The sequence below is a fragment of the Macaca thibetana genome, chromosome 5, assembly GCF_024542745.1.
Source record: "Macaca thibetana thibetana isolate TM-01 chromosome 5, ASM2454274v1, whole genome shotgun sequence".
Taxonomy (NCBI): Eukaryota; Metazoa; Chordata; class Mammalia; order Primates; family Cercopithecidae; genus Macaca; species Macaca thibetana.
This window is the reverse complement of record NC_065582.1, coordinates 86,999,563-87,024,498: the sequence shown is the minus strand read 5'-3', so window position 1 is coordinate 87,024,498 and position 24,936 is coordinate 86,999,563. Positions and strand designations below refer to the sequence as shown.

At 33.6% G+C, this 24,936-nt stretch overlaps 1 protein-coding gene across 3 annotated transcripts in view; it reads left to right on the top strand.

Moving 5' to 3' along the window:
• The window catches only part of BANK1 (B cell scaffold protein with ankyrin repeats 1), a 315,067-nt gene that overhangs the window by 107,523 nt on the left and 182,608 nt on the right, over positions 1 to 24,936 (top strand). For all 3 annotated transcript variants that reach the window (XM_050791915.1, XM_050791913.1, XM_050791914.1), the window contains exon 7: positions 17,829 to 18,025. In XM_050791915.1, the coding sequence (XP_050647872.1) occupies positions 17,829 to 18,025 (197 nt within the window). The remainder of the gene's footprint in view (positions 1 to 17,828; positions 18,026 to 24,936) is intronic.

The window sequence follows — 24,936 nt, the reverse complement described above, 5'->3', positions numbered from 1 at the left end:
GAAAAAAATTACAAAATTAAAAATAATTTTAAAGCTAAAAATGAAAAGTTTACTGTAATCCAGATAGCTCATTCAGAAGCATTATTGCTGGGTATTATTGCATGACAGATGTTATAAAACCTATATATAACAGAGCCAAAGAATCTCCATAATATTAAGCTCTAATTTCTAATTAAAATACAAAATACCATAATATATGTAATAAGAATATGCAATAAAGACATGAATATGACTGAGCTAGGGTTTTGCTTGCCTCCTTGACCCAGTAGTCTCAGATCAATGTCAGCTTCAGAATATCTAGTCTTTAAGGCTTTCCACCTGTGTTTCATAATGTTCACGCTGATAAGGTTTAAGTTACCTTTATACATATATTAATCAAGGGAATTGGAGAGAGAAATGGTGGGTTGTTGAAGAACCTACTAGAGGCATTCTGAGAGGTAAATTCAGCAAACCATGAATCAGGTGTAACCCCAGGTATCTATCCCTGAGGACAGGTCTCTAATTATTTGGTGAACTATTTTATTTATTAAACAGTTATTACTTATTTCTCTATATCTTAGCTATGGGAAATTGAGAAATTGAGTCACTCTGAGAGAACATAATCATAAGGAATTGAGAAAGTATACATTGAGATTGACCTACCCTAAGGATTTTTCATGGAATTACCTGCAGATACCTATGGTTCTTTAAAAGTTTAGAGTGAAATGCTGTATCAACCAAAATTTTTATTATTGCCCCATCTTCTCTTTAAAGTTATTTTGGTAAATTCTGGGTTTAGTTTCCTGCCACTTCACTTATAGTAAGTAAAATACCATTCCATGTCAATATGTCTTAGTCATTTTTTATTCCTCTACACAATACACTCATGTTTTCTTGCATTATAGGTGTGGGCGGAAATAAGAGGGAAAATACGTAACAAATAACATTCTGCTTTAATGTTCTCTTACCTTGTAATGCTTCATTTTTGATTTAAAATTAGTGCTTTCCATTGACAAGAATTTTCCATACAAAGAAGTTCTCTTGAGGAATAGAATGTTATCAGGTTTCTAAATAAGCTTGATGTATTAATGCAATACAGGACTTTTGAACACGCGAGTCATAGAACTAATTCATGAACAACTTTCTAGTGTGTGAATCATCAGCAACTGTGAAGTCAATATAAAAGATTGTGATAGGCAATTTTGAGCTGATGTATACCGTACTTGAATAGAAAATACCAGAGTACATCACTTGAAGTATGAATATTATTTTAAGCAACTTCTCTTTTGGTGGTAGATTTATATATGAACACACATGCTGTGAGTTGTCATTTAAAAAAATGACTTGGTGTGATGGTGAAGTGGAACAGCACACTTAGGCAAACACAATTGTTTTAGCCCCTCTGTAGTTCTCACCTAGTCTGAGTTTCAAGCCTGCTGCAGAGTCTCATAAATCTCACTGCAGCAGATCCGAGAATTTTCGTAACTCTTTTCAGAGTCCTTCCAAAGCCTGGATGATGCAGAGAATCTCCTGTCATGGACAGGAAAAACACATAGTTTAGCTTGTTTTTATTTTTACTTTTTACAATCTACGCATTTAACAAAATTGCATTTGTACCTCAAATTTATACCAAAAAAAAAAAAAAATGCTTGTTTTTAAAGGGGCTACAGTTCCTGATTTAGTTATCATAAGTGGCAATTAATTTATGAAAAATTAAACTAGGTTATTTTTTCCCAGAATATCTACCTTCACTTAGAAAGAACTGGTTCAGTAGAACCCATGCCAATTTATAGAAAAGCATGTCACAGCGTATATTCATTTATAATTGGTAGCAATATTTTAATCTGAAAGAGGGCAGCAGATGATCACCCAGGATTGTGAAAGTATTAACTCAGAATATTATCTCCAAATATATCTTTGAAATATGGAGCATGAACTGGATATTCAGTACATCATGTGGTGGTAACTGTAACTCGAAGACTTGTCTGGGACTAGTAATATCTTTAGGTTCACAGAAAATAGATCATTTACTAATTCAGTGGAAGAGAACTAAATGTCCATTGGATTGTCTTTTTTATATCATTAAATAATTTAAACATGCAGAAAAATATAGACAATAATATAAAGAACACCCTGTAGCTTTGTCAGATTTTAACACTTTGCTTCAGATCTTTTTTTCTTAACAAATAAAACATTATGGATCTAGTTGAATTTCTCTATTTCACTTTGTGATTCTATACCTCGAAAAAAACCCATCATTTTAATTAAATTTCTTGACAATCATTCCTGTGCAGTCCTTCATCCTTTCATTATGTGTGTTTTCATGATTAACATATATTGTTGTACAATTTTGTAAATTTTATATAAATTACATCATACTTTTTCCTTCAACTTATTATTTTTTATTCATATAAATTTTTTATCTATACATGTATATATGTAGATCTAGGTCATCATTTTAAATGTTCTATAGGATTATTTTGGTTGATTACAGCATAATATGTATCTGTTCTACTAATAAATACTAGTGTTGTTTTTACATTTTTTTTATCATTGCAAGTAATGCTACAGTGAACAATCTTGCATATGAAACCCTATGCATATATGTAATAATTTCTCAGGCGATACAATTACCTTGAAAACCCTGGTTAGACTTATTCCTCTTTATCTTATGAGTTTGTTAACATCAAAAGTCTTATTTAAAAATTATATTTTTAAATTATTTGTGGCTGCTCCTTTCCTTGATACCTGTGGGATGGAGCTATGTATCAGTGAAATTTCCGTTCTAAACAGATATGTACATATGTACAGTGCTAGATATTTTCAAATTTCTATCAAAAATGTTTGCACTGATTAATAATTTCACTAGCAGTATTGTGACATTGCTCCACATCTCTTCTACGTTAAGAAATGTAAAGCTATTTATTTTTGCCAATGTGACAGCTGTTGAGAATCTCACTCTTTAAATAATATTTTAATTACAAACATAGTTGAGCATCTTCTGTTTATTAAGTTGATTTTTCTTTAGTGAATTTCCATTTAATAGGCTTCATTTATTTCTATTAGTTGTTATTCTTTTCTTATTGAAGTTTGAAAATGCTTTTTTCTTTTTCAGTGTACCTATTTTAAATAGTAACTATTTGTCAGTTTTTCACATTTGCAAATGTGTACTTAATTAGTGGCTTGTCTTTTATACGGTATTTTATGTGAGCATATGATTAAAGTTTATAATAAATCTTGGTATGTATTAGAGCTGGACCCTACTTTGTCTTTACATGATTTTTGTTCCACTTCCTTTATTTGTCCTATGGTATTTAAGATCAGTATGTCAGTTTTCCATGAAAAACTCTGTAAAATTGAAATAAAAATGTAGATTAATATGGTAAAAAAAAAAGCATGATACTTTATTTGGGTCTGTTTACAACTTTCAAAAAATATTGTATTTTATAAAACTTTTGACAATCTTTGTTACATTTATTCCTAATTATCTTAGGGTTTTGTTAACATCAAAAATCTTATTTAAAAATTACGTTTTTAAATCATTGATGGCTGCCCCTTTCTTTGATATTTGTGGGATGGAACCAAATATTATATAATGTATCATGGCTCTACAGAGAAAGAAGACTTTTAACAAGTGAGGAATTACTACTCTCTAAAAAGAAAATTAGGAAAAGATAAAATCAATGCTGAGAAGATATTTATAAGAAACTTTTTTGAGATATTTTTCCAGTATATGAATTTTGCAAAGCATGAAGTTTTAGTGACCTGTTCCATTTGCATTTTAAACTACCTGAGAAGAAAATCGGAAGCTGTGAAGAAATCAATGTAAAAGAAAAAAAAAAATGGGCAAGAGTATTTTTTCCGGGATGAAAAGTAATAGATGGTAGGGAAAAATGTAATCATGTAAATTCATTTCAAATTAGTCACAAACACATCATCATTAAGTAAATACACTAAATTGGGGATTGATGTATACATAAGACATTATACAAACTTCTAGTGATTAAATTAGAGATTTGGCATGTAAATTGACTGTTAAATTATAGATTTTTCCACTCCATTTTTTTTTTGTTAATACAACCCACAAGTACAAATTTTCACCTCTTGCCAATAATAATTTTAGCATATTCTCAAGCTAATTTTATGAACTGATGATTCTGTTTGAATCAAATAATATAAAATAAAACAGCCAGTTTGAATCTTTCAAATTTTTTTTACCTGAGTAAGCAAAAAAAGATTTTTCCAAAATTGTACTATTGTTATTCACGCTTACAGTGTTTCTTCGAAGATTCTATATTTCCCCAAATGTGAAGTTTGAAAACATACTGTGGTTTACAACATACTGTGGTTGGAGTCTGTGAGTACAAAACAGGAAGGAAAAAAGAAGGGAGAGAAAGAAGGAAAAAAAATAAACAACAAGGTTGATACCAGGATGAGAATTTGGCCTTCTTCATCCTAGAATCACTCCGTAGACAAGGAATTACCTCTGGCCTGAGTATACAAGAAGCATAGATAGAGAAGACAGGACATTGTTACAGAGTCAAGTAAATCTGGCCTCAGGATGCAACCTAACACTGCGGATCACAGGCAATGTGCTATCCTGAGTCCAGCTTTAAGGAACAAGCATTTAGGAATGATAAGCCCTTCTCCAATTTTCAGTGACCTTTATAATCCCCTCTCAGCTCATTTCCATTACCATAACAACACATGTTCTGAAAAAGTAGAGGACTCTGTAATTATAGATGAAAAAGGTAAGCCTGTGGACGTAGTATTTTCTCCCAATTAGAAGCACCTTGATGTGAAAGATTATTAAGAGATCTTATTTATTCATTTATGTAACAAGTGCAAACTAAGTGCCACTCTTCTAGGTGCTCCAGGAACAGGCGGCCTGTATAGGAAAGTTCTTCTTCATGAAACTTTTATTTAAGTCATTGAGAGTAACAGAGTAATAAAACAGTAGCAACAAAATAAGACCATTGCAAATAGTGATAAGGGTTATGAGAAAAATAAAGTAAGAGGATAGAGAGTAAGTGATGAAAAGCCATGTGAGGATTTTACACATCGCTTAATATCATCTAATTACATAAGACAAAATATTACTCTTGCTGTTAGGCAGAGAATAGATTATGGTGTGTAAAAATGGAAACAGGGACACCAGATAGGAGACTGTCCTAGTAGTGGCAGGAGAGGCTTGAAGGTGACTGTCACCTGGGTGGTAGCAGTGGAAGTGATGAGACTTGCTTGAGCTTGGTAGATATTTGAAAGTAAGGATTGTGGGACATGCTGATAGATTGTAGGTGAAAGAGAGGACTGGTCTGTGTGTAACTAAATACATGTTTATAAAAATATAAATAAAATAAATATCAATGCTGTTAACTGAAATAGAGGTACTATGGCAAGAATAGTTTTGACAGTGTGATGACATTGTTTTGACAGTGTAATCAAAAGTTCTAGTTTGGCTATGTTAATTAAAATAGAATAAATTGGTTGGTATTAAGTATATAAGTCAAACACCCAGGAAGGAGCTCATATGTGATATTCACAGCCATAGCCTGAATGAGATTATTCTGCAGAGAGTGCAGAGCAGGGCAAAGGTCTGAGTCCTACACACTGTTGTATTTAGAGGACTAGGAGAGAAATTTCCATAAAGAGACTGAGAAGCAGCAGTCACTGAACGTCTCTTAAAAGCCAACTGAAGATAATGTTTCTGAGAGAAGAATATGATCAACCATGTCATGTCCTTCTCCAGAGAGAAGTGAAAAAAAGCCACAAAATAACTTGTGATATACACAACACCATCCATTAATGCTAGAAATGTACCCCCATGGATCTAGGTACTCCCAATTCTTTGTGCCATGAAAATAATGTAGATATATTGGTTTCTAGTGAAACTCAGCATCAGTAGGTATTATTTACAGAGCAAATGCCTGGGAAGATAAAGAATTAATATTCTGATACACTATGTACCCCAAACATATCAAGCCACAAAATATCTACAAACAGATGGGAATGCAGACTGATTGAGACAATGCAAAATGCTAATGAGTGGAGAGGAAAAAGAGCTATCCAGATAAAACGTAGAACAGGTCTATGTAAAATTTAAATTGACTGCTTTTTTGCTCATCTTCCAATGTAGTGAACTGCAGTTTCATTTGCTGTATACCCTTTCCTTATTTTAAGCATCTCCAGAGTTTGTATCAGATAAATAACACTGAGTTAAGATGCATAAATATTGGGAAAGGTATGATTAGAAGCTATGGGACAAATTGTGAACAAGTCCATGTGAAATACAAAGGACAGAATAGCAGATGCATCAAAAAAAGTAACAGTTTAGGCAAAGAACTCAAAAAGTAGGAGAACACCAGCATCAAGAGGCAGATGATAAAGAGCAGACAAGGCTTGAAGGCTGAAGTAGTTGGATGCATTATCGCCAGTCACTTTTTTTTTTTTTTAATTGAGACGGAGTCTTGCCCTCTCGCCCAGGCTGGAGTGCAATGGTGCTATCTGGGGTCACTGCAAGCTCCGCCTCCGAGTTTACACCATTCTCCTGCCTTAGCCTCCCAGTAGCTGGGACTACAGGCATCTGTGACCACGCCCGGCTAATTTTTTATTTTTATTTTTAGTAGAGACGGGGTTTCACCATGTTAGCTAGGATGGTCTCAATCTCCTGATCTCGTGATCTACCCGCCTCAGCCTCCAAAAGTGCTGGGATTACAGGCGTGAGCCACCGCGCCCAGCCCATCTCCAGCCACTTTTACGCCATTCCTGTCTGGCCAAGTATCAGTTTCTGACTTGAGTCATCTTGGAAGCTGAAAAGATTACCTTGAAAGATGAGAATTATTCATACATTCTCACAGAACAAACTTTTGACAATGACGGAAACCTGAAAAATAAGCATGTCCTCTATCTACCCATGACACCTGGTTTACTATAAGAAATTATATTGCTTGTGATCATTATCTACAAGATGCAAATGGAAATTACTTTTGTAGGAATATAATAGGTAATGTTTAGTTGAAATATTATTCTAACAATACTGTTTTTCTAAAAATGCTATTGATTGCATATTTCTCTAAGAAATAAATTATTATAAATATTGTTTAGCATGTGATTTTCAATTTGTTTTGTATAAAGGCTATTTGGAAGTTAGCATGATGTGGACTTAAGTTGGGATTGCAATTTTAAAATATTTTTAAAGTAGATTATTTAATCTATAGTTACTGATTTGACTGATGTTTATTCCCTTTTTACTTTCATCTGATATTTACAAAGGTCTGTGCTGTTATTCTAATGGTACCTTTTATAATTGTCCATTTATATACCTTTTTACATCTTTGAAATTTATTGAGATTTGCTTTAAGTTCAACATATGATCAGTTCTTCTAAATAAATATTTCTTATGTACATTAAAAAATGTCATTCTTCAGTTGTCAGGTACAATGTTTTACATATTTCTTTATATTAAACTTGCTTTATTCAAATATTCTGTGGCATTATTAATTTTGAATCTCCTTATTCTACTACAGTGAGAAGTATGTTAAAATTAGCCCCTAAGATAATGATTTTGTTTCTCCTTATATTCCTTCACTTCCTTTTTATGCTTTATATATTTTGAGCCTGTATTTTTAGACACCTAAAATGTTTAACTATGTCTTCCTCATAAAAATCATGAAAGTATGACCTTCTAACTCTAGTAATGGTTTTTGCCTTAATTTTTTTGTCAAATATTATTATAGCTACCTCAGCTTTCTTGATATATAGCTACTATATGCGCGGTTATGTCTTTTTTCCTCCATTAACTTTCAAACTTTCCTCGTGTTTTAAAATATGCTCATTGTAAAGAGGATATAGTTTAATATATTTGTTTATGTCTGTGTTTTATTTTACCCATACTGTTAAGCTTTGTCCCTGAACTACAACATTGGGTTTACTTATACTTGAAAATTATAATTATTACTCATATATGTGAATTAATCCAGTTAAAAATGGGCAAAAGACAATGTAACATTTTTCAAAAGAAATAGAAGAAATGGCAATTACATATCACCAACAGATGTATGAAAAAATGTTCAACATCACTCATCATTAGAGAAATGCAAATCAAAACCACAATGAAATTCCACCTCATTCCAATCAGAATGGCTATGATGACAAAGATAAGAAATAACAAATTCTGGGAAGAATGTGGAAAAAGAGGAACTGATGCACTGTGGATAAGAATATAAATTAGTACAGCTATTATGGAAAAGAGTCTTGAAGTTCCTCAAAAAATTTAAAATAAAACTACTATATAATCCAGCAATCGAATTACTGGATATATATCCAAAGGAAATGAAATCAGTATATTAAAAATATATCTGTACTTCCATGTTTATTGCAGTATTATTCACAATAGCTAAGATGTGGAATCAACGTAAATGCCCAACTACAAATGAATGGATAAACAAAATGTGTTATATATCACAATGGAATACTCTTCAAGCATAAAACAGAATAACATCCTGTCATTTGCAAAAACAGAAGAACCTGAAGGACATTATTTTAAGTGGAATAATCCAGGCACAGAAAGACAAACACAGCATGATCTCACTCATACGTGAAACCTTAAAAAGTTGATTTCATGGAAGCAGAGAGTAGGATAGTGGTTACCAGGGGCTGCAGATGGGAGAGGGCAGGGAAATTAGGGGTGATTGGTTGATGGGTACAAAGTTACAGTTAGGAAGAATAAGTTTTGGTGCTCAATTACACCGTAAGGTGGCTATAGCAAATAACAATGTAGTGTATATTTATAGCTACCTATAAGAGAATATTTTGAATATCATCACAAAGAAATGATAAATGAAAAGTGATGGAAATGATTATCCTGATTTGACCATTATACAATGTATGTGTGCATTGAAACATACACTGTACCTTATAAAAATGTATAATTATGTGTCAGTTATAAATAAAAAGTTAATTTAAAAAATGTTCCAATGTTTGCCCATCATAAAAAATAAAAATAGAACTGTAATATGTTCCATCAATGCAACTTTTGGGTACATATCCAAAGGAAATAAAATCACTGCCTCAAAGACATATCTGCACCCCCATATTCATCGCAGCATTGTTCACAGTAGCCAAAATATGGGAAAAATGTGATTGTCCTTTGATGGATGAATGAATAAAGAAAATGTGGTATACATCTACAAATGAATATTATCCCACCTTTAAAAAAAGGAAATACTGCTGTTTGAAACAACATGGACAGACCGGAAGGGCAGTGTGCTAAGTGAGTTAAGTCAGACACAGAAAACAAATACTACATGATTACCTCATCTATATTAGAATCTTTGAAAAGTCAAACTTACGGAGAGTAGAATGGTGGTATTAAGGGGCTTCAGGGATGGGAGAAAAGAGGAGATATTGGTCAAAGGACACAAATCTTCAGTTGTAAGATGAATAAGTACTGGAGATCTTATGTCCAGCATGGTGACTGTGGCTAATAATAATGTATTGTATCTTGAAATGTACTAAAAGAGTAGATCTCAAGTGTTCTCACTACAGACAACAGAAAATTATAAATGTATGAGGTGATGGGTATGTTAATTGTCTTGATTGTGGTAATCATTTTACAATGTGTACATATATCAAAATATCTCGTTGTACACACTGAATATGTATAATTTTTATTTGTCAATCATACCTTCATAAAATGTAAAAAAGATATGGGGCAAATATAATACACATAATTTTCACTTCTATTGTAGTATTTTCCATTTACTCTACTGAAAATGTATTTTAAAATATGTAAACCATGACAGAAGAGGGAAGTTTTTTACAGAAACTGTGAACGGAATGGAGAGAAAGTCCACTACTTTGTACATTTTGCAGTTTTATGTAGCTCTCTGTGAGGTTAACCCCAATTTTCTTGTCTATCCACTTTTGTTTAATTATTAGAACCAAGCCCCTATTCTTTCATTTATTTAATGCCATGGTTCTCAATGTTTAGCAGGCTTCAGAGTCGCTTGAAGGATATGTTAAAATTCAGATTGCTGCCATCTCTCTTCAAATTTCTGATACAGTAGGTCTGGGTTGGGTACAAGAATTTACATTTCTCACAAATTTTTATATGATGCTGATTCTACTCCTCTGTGAATCACCAGTGAGAACCACTGAGTGAACAGTAATTGATTGGCATCATTTTTATGTACATAAATCAAATTGACATAAATCAAATTAAAGTCAAGGTAGATTTTTTATTCCATCACTCTGTGTCCTTGAATTAAAATCATTGGTGCAGAGGCCGGGCGCGATGGCTCATGCCTGTAATCCTAGCACTTTAGGAGGCCGGGGTAGGTGGATCACCTGAGGTCGGGGGTTCAAGACCAGCCTGACCAACATGGAGAAACCCCGTCTCTACTAAAAATAGAAAAATTAGCCTGGTGTGATGGTGCATGCCTGTAATCCCAGCTACTCAGGAGACTGAGACAGGAGAATCGCTTGAACCCGGAAGGCGGAGGTTGCTGTGAGCTGAGATTATGCCATTGCACTGCAGCCTGGGCAACAGAGCTAGACTCCATCTCAAAAAAAAAAAAAAATCATGGATGCAGAATGAAGTAGTCTTAGAGTGACTGTTCATCTAAAAATATGTTTTCCCATACCATTATTTAAAAAAAAAAACAAACAAAAACTCAGAAATGCTTACAAAAAGTTTAATGTACTCCACTTCATAGTAGGTATTCTTCTAGATACTGAAGGAAGGTAGAAGAATGTGGGATAAACAGGACACAGCCCACACTCTCAGAGGGCACAGAAGCCAATGAATGAGAAAACAAAACTACAAAAATAAGTGTCCTGAATACAGTGTGTGCCCTACGCATAGCACTTAACATGTGTTTTGCTTACTCTGTCAAACAGGTCTAAGCACTTTACTTACACTGTCATTTACTTCTTCACAATGATCCTGAAGTAGGTACCATTTTAATCTTCACTTTACAGATGAGAAGTTGCATACTTTGCCCAGATGGTAAGTGGCAGAGCTGGGACTTGGATCCAGGCAGCCTAGCTCCAGTGGCCACTTTGCTAGTCCCTGGACGACTGTGCCCCGGTACCCTATAGTGAGCAGGAGCTCAGGGTGTCATGGGAGCACAAAAGAAAGAGGACAGTCAGAGGAAACTTTATAGGGAAGATTATCTTAAATTTAAAGGAAGGTTCTCAAGTTTTTCTGCCTCATTATATAAATTACTATTATAATGAATAACTTATAACGACAAGTTTGAAATAACCTCAGATACTCTTTTCATTATTTTTACAATCCTAGAAACATTGTAATTTTTGTTTCGTAGTATTTGATTTCCTTCATATCAGCCATTTTGTCTTTATGGGTAAATACTGCCCTTTAAGAGGAAGCCCTGTGTGGTTCACAGATTAATTCCCAGTCCCTGGAAGAATTTCTAGTGCTCAATAAAAATTTATTATATTAATTACTTAGCTAATGGTAACCAAGTGAACCATAGACTGAATAAAACCCTGGTATCAATAGATACAAATTAGTAATATTTGAGCTCCCCAAATAAAATGATTCTTCTTCGTTGGACTAAGGCACTAATTTAGATTGTCATTTTTTTTTTCATTTTATTTTGTTCTTCTTATTCATGGCATCTGCTATTAGCAGAATGAAAAACTGGCATGTGTGCCTTCTGAATATGCTGCACTGAACTGTCTGTGCTCAAGTACCAAGGCACATATGTTTGTCTTCTCTGGGCCAACACACAAATTGTAGGTTTTTCAGGGTCAACAGTAATAGGCATCTATAATTATATCATAGAGTTAGGAAAAGAAACATAAATAGTATCTATTAGTAACTGATAACAGGAAATAGTCTCTCTAATATCCATTTACTTTAATTAGGAAAATGTTTGCATGGGTTGGCCTCAATTAGAAACACACACACACACACACACACACACACAGAGGGGAGGTGGGGCCAAATGGGCTTTTTAATTAATGTCTTGAATAAGTTACGACTTAGGAAACTCCCTCTTTCTTTTGCAATTGTTATGCAGTAACTATCCTCAAACGTCTGAAATTCTTTGAAATTCTTGACAGGTTCAGAAACCACTGTATACCACACCCTATTATTAATCCACCCTAAGAACACCTCCCTCCCCTTTCTGAAAGGACTCATTTGCTTACTGGATTCTGCCATTACCAAATAGTTATTTAAAAAAATGTTCAGGTTTGAAAACTCACATTGTATTATTCTGAAAAGGAAAGAAACTTAGATGTAGAACTTGTTTTTATGCCTTCTTTCTGTAAGTTATGGTTTACCAAAGCCACCACAGCATCTTCCTCACTGTACTGGTCAGGGTTCTCAAGAGAAATCAATAAAATGTGTGTATATATGTGTGTGTTGAAAGATAGATAGAGATAGGTTGATAGAAATATATGTTATCTATAATCTCTCTATAACATATAAATATATAAAGTATGTATTGAATACATAGATTAAATTATTAAATATAATGTAATAGATATTATAAATATATAAATAAATATTTATGAAATATAAATATTGGCACGTCTGAAATATGCAGAGCAGGTTGGCACTTGGGGCTTCCCTAATCATTCTCATATTCCATTTTCATTTTGTCTCTATAATACGTATATGACAGTGCTTCCAAAGGCATCTTAAGTTCTACCCACTCCTTTTACTGCCCATAAGATTTCTGAGATTTACCTCCTTGCCTTTGTGCATTTTATTATCAAATCATTTAACATTTTAAAAGAACAACTCCAATGCTCAAGACTAAAAGGTATTCCTTTTAAAATGCTGAAATAGTCCTTACTAATGAAGTACAGTTTCCTTGCCAGACATATTGATTTACTGCTTTGTGGCCCTAATTTCTTGAATGTCCATGTGAGACCCATCTAAATAAAGGCCAGCAGGTAGCATTTTACCTGTAAGGCATGGCTCTGTACCAGAGTGCCCAACCATCTGATCCCAACCCAGCCCATCTGGTTTATGCACTTTTACTGTTCAACTTTTCCTGGATCTTTTCCTGGTTCTTGGTTATTGTCTTGTTAAGACACAGCAGAGACAAAGTTGGTAATTTTCAAGAGGAATATTTTTCTAATGAATGTAGAGGAAAAGAATGCAAGTACATTTGTATAGAAATAAAATTTTTAGAGGCTTCTGACTTGAACCAGGGTTTAGCTACAGATTGGATGGATTGGGGTAAACATGAAACTGTCCAGCTCTTTTTATTGCCTCAACATTGTCTGGGTTTTCTAGTGGAAAATGGAAAATAAACGTATTTAAATATTGTGAGATTTAATTTTAGTTGATATCAATTCTAGGAACTTCTAACAAACACTTCACATCTCCCTTTGCTTCCTAGAATTACCTCCACACATGGACTCCAAGCTCCCAGGCTCTTCGTCTGTGGCCTTAAGTCCTGCTTCAACCTTGTTTTACTCATTGCCTACTTCTCTCTGGCCATTCTAGCCCACAGCCCCATATAAGACGGCACTTCATAGTGTGTTCTCAAAGACTCTTTTTCTGAAATCAGAGCATCTTGCACCACCTGCCACATCCTTGTTCTGTTGATCTGCTCTTACTCAATCTGCCACTAAGTACCTTAAATCCCTACCTCTCCAATTCCATTTGTTAACCACCATGTTTTCTTCTTCCTTTTCCTCCTCCTATCATTATTGCTGCTAATTTTAGGGTGGATTCCATCCACTCCGGTATTCAGTAAGCAATGAGTCCCTTCTGGGTTTGAGGTCACATGCTCCATTTATTTCTCATACTTCTTGTCAACTCATCATGCAGATCCTTTGGATGACAGAATATCATCATTTTAGAACCCAATTTTTACAATTTTACAAAACTTTCAAATCTTAAGCATACAGATCAACAAAATACAGAATTTCCATCAAAAAATTTAAAATGTACAGTCTTTCAAAGAAATTATCTGAGAACAACAGGTAACTATTCATCTTCACCCAAAGTTTTTCCTGTTGTTTGTCTATGCCTGACAATAAAAATAAAAAACAGAGAATCAAGGCTGTAGAACTACTCTTTCTTTCTACTTGCAGGTTGGTTGTGGAAGTGGATTCTAACCATTCCTGGTTTGGATTTTAACTGAGTGGGCCCAGAACACAGAGATAGCCCGGGAGAAGATCTCATAAGTCACGGACTTCAATGCTCACAGTTGCCTCCCGCAGCTCCACAGTTTTTCTGGCCTCACCCTGAGGAGCAGTATACAGGGGCCGTAGTTTCTCTCAGAGCCTCCCTGACTGTATGGAGGAGCAAAGAAAATAAGGCACCATAAGTCAGAAAATAACTGGCCATGCTGCAATGGGAAACCAATTATGAACTCCCTCTCCAAAATTAAAAGGGGCCTCTGGATTGCTTTAAAATACATTTGATTCTCATTATTTGCAGTAGTTATGTTCTGTAAAGTAATCGAATAAGTCAGTGCTGAACCTTTGCTCCCAGGAGAAATATAGGATTAGGTTCCTGTGAGCTTCTGGTCACAATGTTTTCATCAATCAATTGATACATAACCTTGCTTTATGTGTGTTTCTGTTTAAAAATACCTTATTTAATATATACTGTTGATTCAAACTGAACTTACCATCAACACTGTAACTCATGCCTGAATGAATTTATCTAATACATGTATTTTCTCCATAAGGCACGCCACTGCTTTCAAGTGCTTAGAAATACTACACAGCACTTCAGCACTGTGCTTGGGGGCCATTTTAAACAGCTAATTCACCAAAATAAACCACAAAAGCTGTGGACAGTTGTGGCACCAAATGAACTGCAAACAGGACTTTTGTTTATAGTATGAGAGCTGAAATAAGGAGGCATAGGGTTGCCTTGTTTGACCCCAGCTGGGAATGTGTGCTTTGGGTGACTCAAATTTTTCGTTGCTATATACATATGTCTGCAAATGCCTGGAAAAGTGTCTTAAGGGGTTACAAACAAATTTTAGTGAGTAAATGAACAGAATTCCCTATTAATGAGGACTAGCAGTACTTTTTGCATGGAAGAATACATTGGACATAGGTTTAATAACTGAGCAGATGTTGTGGTCATCAATTGAATATTAAGAAAATTAAGAGGCCTAAGTTCAAGTAGCTTGTGCAAATGACACTATGACTAAATACTAGAATTAAATTAAATTGTATAGATTTAATCCATACAATCTGGCTCCAAAGTCCTAATGCTTAAGTGCTACACTATATTGCTTATCATGATAAATAAATATTAAGTTTTAGAATTTTGGTATTTAAGTAACAAAAGGCATTATTTTGAAGTTTATTTAACAAGAAGAAATTAAGACTCATTTGAATATAGTGCAGATTAGGACCTAACCTATTCAACTAAAACATTTAAAAGAAAGAGTATCTTGTATGAAGTTTCCTGAGATAATTAACAAGAGAAATACCAAGTGGATGCAAATTCTAATTTTTTCTCTTATTTAAGAGAATATTTTAGTAACAAGAATTCAATTATAACAATTAATGAGGCAGGTTCAATGTTGAGTTTAATAGTAAAGTATATATCTATTTATGAATTTTCCACTGCTATATTTTATATAATATGAGAGGTAACAACAATACTGTAGCATAGGGTTTTGATGGACTATTTCCTTTGTGCATTTTGTTTACATTATAAAGGTTTTAGAAGCATGATAACCTTGGCAGCATTTTTTTGTTTCTTAAAATTCTAAAAAGAATTATATGTCTAATCTTTTGACAGAATTGGAAAAGTGACACCTCACATGTTACATAATGGTTCTCCTGTCAGAGAGCAGAAAGTTTCATAAACACAGCAATGCTCTGTTTTTACAGATCCACAGAAATAATAACATTTCATCAGGTTTCAAATCCTATTATGAAAGGAATAAAAATTATGTTTCTTCAACCTTTGCAGCTACCTTCCCTATTCTAATTGGTGTCTGATTAAAACCCAGGAAAAAATACCTTCCAGAGAGTTTCTTGACTTAAAGCATTTGTGGCATGGCATCAAGCCCAGAAGAATATCAGAAGTTCTATAATTTTGACCCCCAACCCTTTCATCTTATAAATTAGGAAACTGAGGTCCACAAGATGAATTCTTAAGAACCACAGATTTAGTGGCTGAGCTGGGATTAGAATGCAGATTTCCTGATTTTTAATCTTCTCTTTATTGTGTGCTTTGTTGTTTTGCCCCAAAGGGGCCACCTGGTCATTCTACTCTGAATGAGTATTTACTATTCCAGATAAAATAATGATTTATGAAAACAAATGGATTACATGGTCATGAATTTCCAGTTTCAATACTCATCTTACTGTTAAATTCTTGTTTAATGCTCATATTCCAAACTTGAGTATATTTTCATTTTATTATTCTAGTGAGCTAGGTTAATCTTTTGAAAGCTTTGGTTTGATTACTTCTGTTTAATTATTAGCCATCTTTTGTAGGGATTGCCTCAAAAAGTTTAGGAGCAGCTCTGCACAAACAAATGTATGATTTGATTGCTTTGCTATGTGACAATTCACCTGTTTATTTGTATTTGTAAAGCAAGTGACATTGGACTTTTCTTTAAAAAATTCCCCCAGACATTTTATTCTATTCTCATGAAATTACTGTTTGAAAGACATTGGCTGAAACAACTGAAAACTAAAATTTTATTTGGTCTAGAAGAAAAATGAAAAGTAAATTTGTCACACCTTGGTTTGAATTATGGCTTCTCTATTTACACCTTGGTGATAAAAACAGAGGCAGTGAATCTAGATTAATTAAATGAAAATTGCCATGAAATGAAACAAATGTACACTGTAGATTAAACACATTCTAAACGTTTATTGTATCTCCTAAACAAATCTATTATTTTAATCTAACAAGTAAGACTGTAAATTGTTTGCAAAGCAAATGTGTACATTTAAGAAAATAACTACATAGTGTATGAACTAAGATGATTAAAGCAAATTCACAGTTTTCAAAAAAGCAATGAGATGGCTGTTTTCCATTGCATTAAAAGTTTACTGGAAGACAATTGACTTTGGTTTTGATTCCTTTGATTATTTTGCTATAAGTCTTCACCTTACTTCTGATAATGCCACAGCTATTATGTTGATGTGACATAATAAAAAGTAATTTCCATAACTTTTTTTTCAGCTAAGTGCAAAAGTATAGAATAATAACAAACCATCATTTGTTTGTGTTTTGTTTTGTTTGTCATTGGGATACAGGTTACATTCATTCATCATTTTATAGTGATATAAAATTAATAAATGTCTTCTAATTGATAGTTAATAATTATGAAAAATCAAACTCTTTAAGACGTTGATATAAAAGTTGTAAAATCCAGATGGAAATTTCCACACTGAAGTTATTTATAAAAACGCTCACCTGTATTTTCTGTTGCAGTTAGTTTGTGAAAGAAAAATTTTATATAGAAATCTAGTATAACCCCTCAAAGAATTTCATGTTCATTTCAACTTTGGAAGGAAGCAAACTAGGCGGGGAGGTAGAATATAAAATTATTTCATAGATGAACTTACAGAATTTTTTTAATGTAGTGTTTGGTTAATGTCTAGGTACATTCAAAAGGAGTTATTACAGCATGTTTTTCTTTCTTTTTTTTTCATTTAAGAGGTTGATGTGGCTTTTTAAATTAAACAAGTAAGCTTACCTGACAAATAAGATTGGTGCATTAATGCTAGTGAGAATATGAGTTTATATTTATTTTAATATAGGAAATTGAGTGAGGGGAAGATTCTAAATTGCTAAAACTATTGATGGTTTCTTTTAATGAGATTGCCAATAAAATCAAAACATTAAATCCTACTACTTCTTATGCTTACAGATATTCATTTCAAAGAACTTCCAACTCTTCTCCACTGTGCAGCAAAGTTTGGTTTAAAGAACCTGGCTATTCATTTGCTTCAATGTTCAGGAGCAACCTGGGCATCTAAGATGAAAAATATGGAGGGTTCAGACCCCGCACATATTGCTGAAAGGCATGGTCACAAAGAACTCAAGAAAATCTTTGAAGACTTTTCAGTAAGTTTTTTTTTTTAATTATATCTCTGTATATTCTGTTTGATATTGTAGAAGAAACTGTAAGAAGAAAAAACCTATTACCTTTACCATTTTGTTTAAGAGTCTAGATAAGGCAATATTAGGCACATGAAAAAAGATCAATAATTGTGAGTTGCAGAAAAACAATTTGATGATAATTCAAAAAGTCTACCTAATAAAAAATTTATTTATTTATTTACTTATTATTTTATTTATTTATTTATTTTTGAGATGGAGTCTTCCTGGATCGCCCAGGCTGGAGTGCAGTGGTGCTATCTTGGCTCACTGAGAGCTCTACCTCCTGGGTTCATGCCATTCTCCTGCCTCAGCCTCCTGAATAGCTGGGACTACAGGTGCCCGTCACCACGCCCGGCAAATTTTTGCATTTTTAGTAGAGATGGAGTTTCACCATGTTAGGCAGGATGATCTCAAACTCCTGACCTCAAGTGATCCGCCCAGCTCGGCCTCCCAAAGTGCTGGGATTACAGGCGTGAACCACCTCACCCCGCCTAAAAAGTGAATTTATGTTGCTTAAATTTGTTTTCCTTGTGTGATTCCTTCTCCTCTTCCCTGTTAAGTTCCAATTCTGTCTTATGTAGGTTGAAGCCCCAAATTACAGAACACTTTTTGAAGAGTGTTAGTTTTGTAAGAATGTAATCAAAAGAAGATTTTAAGAAGGAGTGGATGCTATCTCAGTACATAAAACATACTTTGTGTTTCCATAATCATGTTTAGAAAAGCAATTGTTTTTCTATTTGTAACAAAGATATGCACAATTTGCTCCAGAAAGTGAATTATACCCTGATGGCTCTTTGGAAAATATAATGGGATAATGATTATGCTGGTAAATTATCAAAATTTGTCTTTGAGTATTTAAAACAAATAATTTTGTTGTCAAAGAAGAGTTAATATAGAATATGTAAATCCTGTAAGCTTCTGGTTATTTTAGCATTTATTCTGATTGTCAGATTAAGCCAATCTAATTAATATTGGACTTCAAAAACAATCATTGGTATTTGAGATTTCTGGAGAGTATATTTAAAATAAATATAGAACATGAAGTTTTATGACAAAATTAATAAACTACTAATTTTTAGTCTTAGGTCCTTCAAATCAGAAATAACCATTCTTTTTATTTCTGGAAGGATTTTAGATAGTGATTGTCATATATGCTAGTTTTTAACTAGTTGTCATGCTTTATCTGATGAGGGCATTCATTTTCATAATTGTTCACTGTATGCAAGCATTGAATAGGGCAGCATGGTATCTACCTCAGGTAAGTCAGTAAGTCAATTTAGCCTTGGATCTTTTCCATTAATACTGTTATTTAATACATTTTAGGTGCCTGTCTTTAACTCCGTACAACTCTATTTTTTAATTTTTAGCCACTGGTACACTGGGTTAAAATTTTCCCTAGAAGTCCTATCATCTAGGGATGCTTTCTAAATTAATCCCTGATTTTCAAAAAGTCATTCTTCCGCTTCTTGCTCTCCAGTAAAGACTCACCTTTTGACAGATGCAACCCCATGCACACTTCAGGTGCTCCATAAGTAACAAAATACTACATAATGATGACAGTAGGTATGAAAGTAAGTACAATGGTAGGATGTGAGGTTTGATGGATGTGGGATATAATTTTTTTTTCTCTTACACCCTCTCAGTATTTATACCTCTGCTCCTGCAATAACAGTGCTGATAGAAGTTGATTGCTATCATTGTCTCTAGGTGACAATCACTCTTTCATAGTTGCTGCATTCTAATTTGACAGTTATACTTGATAATTATTGTGTGAAATTTGTTACATAACTTTCTATAGTATCTTTGTAAGCTCTTATTTCTGCCTGAATGTCTACAGTAAACGTTACCATTATAGTTGGGATAGATCAATTATTTTGTGAATGTTCTGCTGTCAGTAAGGAATTGACTGTAACTGTTGCAAGTGCCAACAGATCTGTCAATGCGTTTTCATGACCCTGGATAATTTTATATACAATAATTTTGCAAGCTACGAAGGCCTTTTTGCAAATGTGTAGTTAAGAAAATGAAACATATGTATTGTATTTTGACCCACATGGAAAAATGTTTCCTGTCAATTTATATGATACATGAATTATTCTTCTAATTATCAATTTTATTTAAAATAAATTTGGAAGTCATATCTTCTTACTGAAGGTATGCCAGATAAGCAGATGTTGACACTATCTATTCTAAATACTGTTAGTTCAGTCTTGTAAAGAGTGTATGTAAACCTGATGGAGAAAAGTGGAATCTCATTATGCTACTAAAATACTTTACTGTTGCTTTAAAAGCATCTATATCACTTCAATGTTATAATGACCTAGATTCTGAAAAATCTGAGATCATCACATATGCATTCAAATTTTTCATGAACTATTGTTTCAGAATAGTTTAAAGGAGCAGATATTTTTAAGTTTGAGGTTTACGATCTACCAGTGGACTATACTTCTACTGAAGAAATATCTATTTTTAAATTCCAACATATTTTGCTCCCAACTAATTTACTGATTTGTTCAGTACTTCCTAATCCCCCATCAATAAAACATTGCTCATTTTAGAATTCCACAGGGAGTTACAATACAGTGATTTGGGTCATCACTGAATGAAGTGGGTAGAAGGAAAAAGCCAATTGTGATTGTAGAAAAATACAGAGAAAACACAAAAGCATTAGCAAGCATTCATAAACCAAGTGACACCCATGTCTTATCGTTAGGTATGTGAAGGAAGAGGATGAAGATGAAGAAAAGAATGAGGAAGGAGGGGAGGAAGAGAAAGAAGGAGAGAAGGAGGAGAGTAGGAGAAGAAGAGGGTCTGAAATTACATTTCTTACATTGCTTCATGACATTTTTTATTTGAGAGGTTAATAATTTATACACAGTCTATGAACAGAGCCTCTTCATTATGAATGGCTTTCATGTTTTGATAAAGTTATGTAATTAACATCTGTACTTCATTTATGTTTTCAGTGCTATTACTGGATGATAATATCATATATTTCTATAATCCATAAAGTCTTTAAAATATCTACTCATTTTTCAGTTTCTGACAATGTCACCTGAGAGAATTAATATGAAAAGTAGGTGGGAAAAGGGCAAAATATTTGGTACTTAAATTCACAACTGGGTGTGAACAACGATTTGCTTAGCATTATTCATAAGGAAAGCCCAGGACATTTCAAATAGTAAATAGTGACATTGATGATTTATTTAGTCTTCAGAAACTTATCTCTTAAATAAAACGTGCATGAAAAGTTGAAAACAAACTGGAACTTGGCCTCAGATTGAGGTACCTTGAGATTTAAGATAAAGAGTACAAGACTAGTCTGTACTTTAACCAAACAGATATAAAGAATATCCACTTGTATTAGTTCAGATATGTCACCCCATCCATCCCCTTCAATTTAAAACCCTTAACAAAATGATTATATCAATGTGTAAATAGACAAGGAAAAGTACATTCTCCTCTGTTGGCCAGCTATGGAATTGGAGCAGGTGTTCACTTATCTTAGAAACAATATCTAGAAAATATCTTTTTTCTTCCACCACTGTGTTCACTTGTAGTTTGGTTTAAATATTTATACGCTGTTAATTATAAATATTCATGAAGAAAATTTAAGAAATGGGAAAATCAGCTTTCCATGCACATTCTCTAACTGGCTTTTCAGGAGTACTCCTGACTGAGAATCTTTCTATGGCTCATATGTGAGATGGGATTCCTGTGGCATCAGGCTCTCCTTAATCTATCCCTACACTGCTCTTTGTCCCTGTGGACACTGGGCCCGTGTGTGTGTGTGTGTGTGTGTGTGTGTGTGTGTGTGTGTGTGTGTGAGACAGAGAGATTTTGTTGCCCTCCAGTATCTGACTGATAGGCCCTAATCTTTTTCAGATAGTCAAGGGCTTGGGTTTAAAATACATGTATGGAGGGGTAGGTGTTGAAGCACTTACAATATCCCTAATATAAAGCAATAATTGACTGGCTAATATAGAGAACCGATTACTCAGAAGTTAGATTTGGTGTTTAGGCTAGTAGTAAACTTTCACTCTCCTTGGCTCTTTATTTCTCTCATTCTCAGCATTGCCCTCCCAGTACTTTGCAAGTAGATTGTTCCATTTAATTCAGTGTTTATCAGTGTTCTATAATTTAGTTTAAATGGCAGCATATCCTGCTTTGCCTATGTAGTTTTTTCTTTCTTATAAGTCTGGAAGCTCATGAAGCATAGTGGGCTCTCCTCCCCTCCCACCATCAGGTACACTAAAGGTGCTCAGCATGTATTTTTCTCATTGATGGTGCAGAAGGTCAGTGTCCAATTTAAAGACTTGTCTTATTTCACTTTCCCAATCATATACTTAAATAGGTCCCATATAGTAAATAAAATAATTGGTCATATTTCCTATACTTGGAATTTTTTTTAAGTTTAGTTTCAGAGACTTCATAGACAGCCCTACTGCTTGTCTTCAGCATATATTTTAATAGGCCCAACTAGTATGAATTTTGGAATCCTGGCCTTTATTCAATATTGATGTTCTGTTCTGTTAGAATTGAAGAAACTAGAATAAGTCACATAACTGCACTTGACTGCATGCATGCATTATAAATTTATGTGTCAGTTATGTGCTTGAAACTACTTAGGAATCTCTTTCAAAAATCTGGCTATCACAGAATTTTTCTCTTCTCCAAGTCATCAGACCCAGTTTTGATGCCCTAACTCTGCAGCTCTAAACATGCTGTGTAAACTCCCTTGAATCTCTTTGCTGTATTTTCCTTTACTCCTAGAGTCCTGGGATTCAGTCAGGTCTGGATTTTAAACCTAACTTCACCAAAAACTAAGTTTGCATCCTGGGAAAAAATAATTCTTTATAGAGCACTTTAGGATTTGATGAAATGAATGTGAAATTGTTAAATATATAGAAGACCCACAAAAAATATTGCATTCACCTTATTTTCTGTTGGCTTATTGTTATTCATATCAAATTTAGACTTCACCATCAATCATACCTTTTCTTTTCTTACATCATTAATCTCTCCCATTATACTGACTCTTCCCTGAACAAATGTTTCAATAATATATATATATATACACACACACACACTTGCTTTACATAGACATACAGTTTTGCATTGTTTAAAGACTCTCTATATATACGTGCTTTGCATTTAGCTTACTACTACAGCCGCTCTGTCAAAGGCCATAACTAATCAACAATATATCAGATCCAGTGGATTTCTTTCAGACATCTTTTGGCACAACCTTTGACACTGCTTTCCTTGACCCTGCCCTCTTTCTGAAAGTCCACTGACCCCTTGTGGCTTTCTTGTCTTCCCCATCAGCAAAGGTTCTTTCTGCACTCTCTTCACTTATGATTAAAAGGCAGTATCATAACTGGAACAAATGAAATCATGTGGAATTTGTATGAAGCAGAAGAAACATTATAAATGGGATTTTAAATAAGCACTTAATGGGGAAAGGTGAAGGATTCATATGGTGAAAGAAACGGGATGCGCGGTTATGTGAAGAAGGCAGAGTAGGTAAACCCTGACTTCTTAGGCCAGAAAATCAAATCTTGTTATTGATTTTTTCACAGAATATATTATTTTTTAACTTATGATAATGACCTACAAAAGACTATGCACCTATTAAAAGAAAACTTAACATTTTATATAATATATTGATAAAATATATATGAAGAAATGTTTGTAGAGCCCCCAAAGAGCTTATACACAACTTAATGGTAAGTACATAAAAATCTAGTTGTTTGTAGTATTTTTTGCCTACTCATAATATAAGAAAATACTTGATTTTCAATTATTTATTTACATGCTTTGCACAGGTTGTATGCTTAATGCAATGTGTATGATATAGCTAGATTCAAATAGAAAAAAACTGTAAAAATAATTTTCCCTAATTAATTTTATGAGTTATATTATTTAGGAAAACTGTCTTTAGGGTATTTGTCAGTAGAATGTTCATTAGGAAAGACATTTCTCATGTCCACTAAGCCCAGTGTGTGAGACTGCTTAAAGTAATCTCTTTCTCCCAGAAATCATGTTAGTTTGGTTTAACAGAGTCAAGCAAAAACCCCATTTGTAATTCTCAGGAATAACTATTCTCAGATGTCACAGCCACTGTTTTCTCACTGTTCTTCTATGTAATAAATGATTTATGTTTTCATAAAGTTGCTAGAATAGCTACCAGTGTCTGTACACTCTCTTTCCATATACAAAGAATATAGTTTTTAAAAAGTTTTCCTGGGTTCTCATTCATTATTCTGCCTCAGCAGAGGAGGAAACAGAAGCAGAAAGGGTCAGGTTGATGTACAGCTAGGCTCCACACAGTATAATCATTTGGCGGTGAGGTGGGGAGGAGAGCAAGCATCACTGGGAGAAGCAAGATGAGTAAAATATCTGAATAGTCCTTGAATGTTTTTTACAAATCAGACACATTAACAGATTATTGCATTATCAATTTACATCACCAAAAGAGAAATTAGCCCTAAAGTTCAACAAAATAGAGGTTTTGTAAAATGAATATAGTGTGTGATTTGTGTTTCCAATTTCTTGAATAAGCATAATGTATTATATTCTTCATTCAGGGTTTTTATATCAGAAATGTTATATTCTCATAAAAACATGAGACACACATTTTTCATAATGTAGACATTTGTTATCCTTTTTATTCCAAGGTCTGTTTACTCCTTTATTTCATAACTTCCCTCAATTGAATAATTAGTATTAAAAAATAACTTACTGTTAAAAATTGTTCTAAAAACAATGACCCTTTTGATAAACCTTAGAGGGCACTTTGTCTTAGCAACCGCTGAACTCTGAAAAGCCACATCTTATTTTCCCAGGCAGAAGGGAATCTTAGCGCTTTCGGG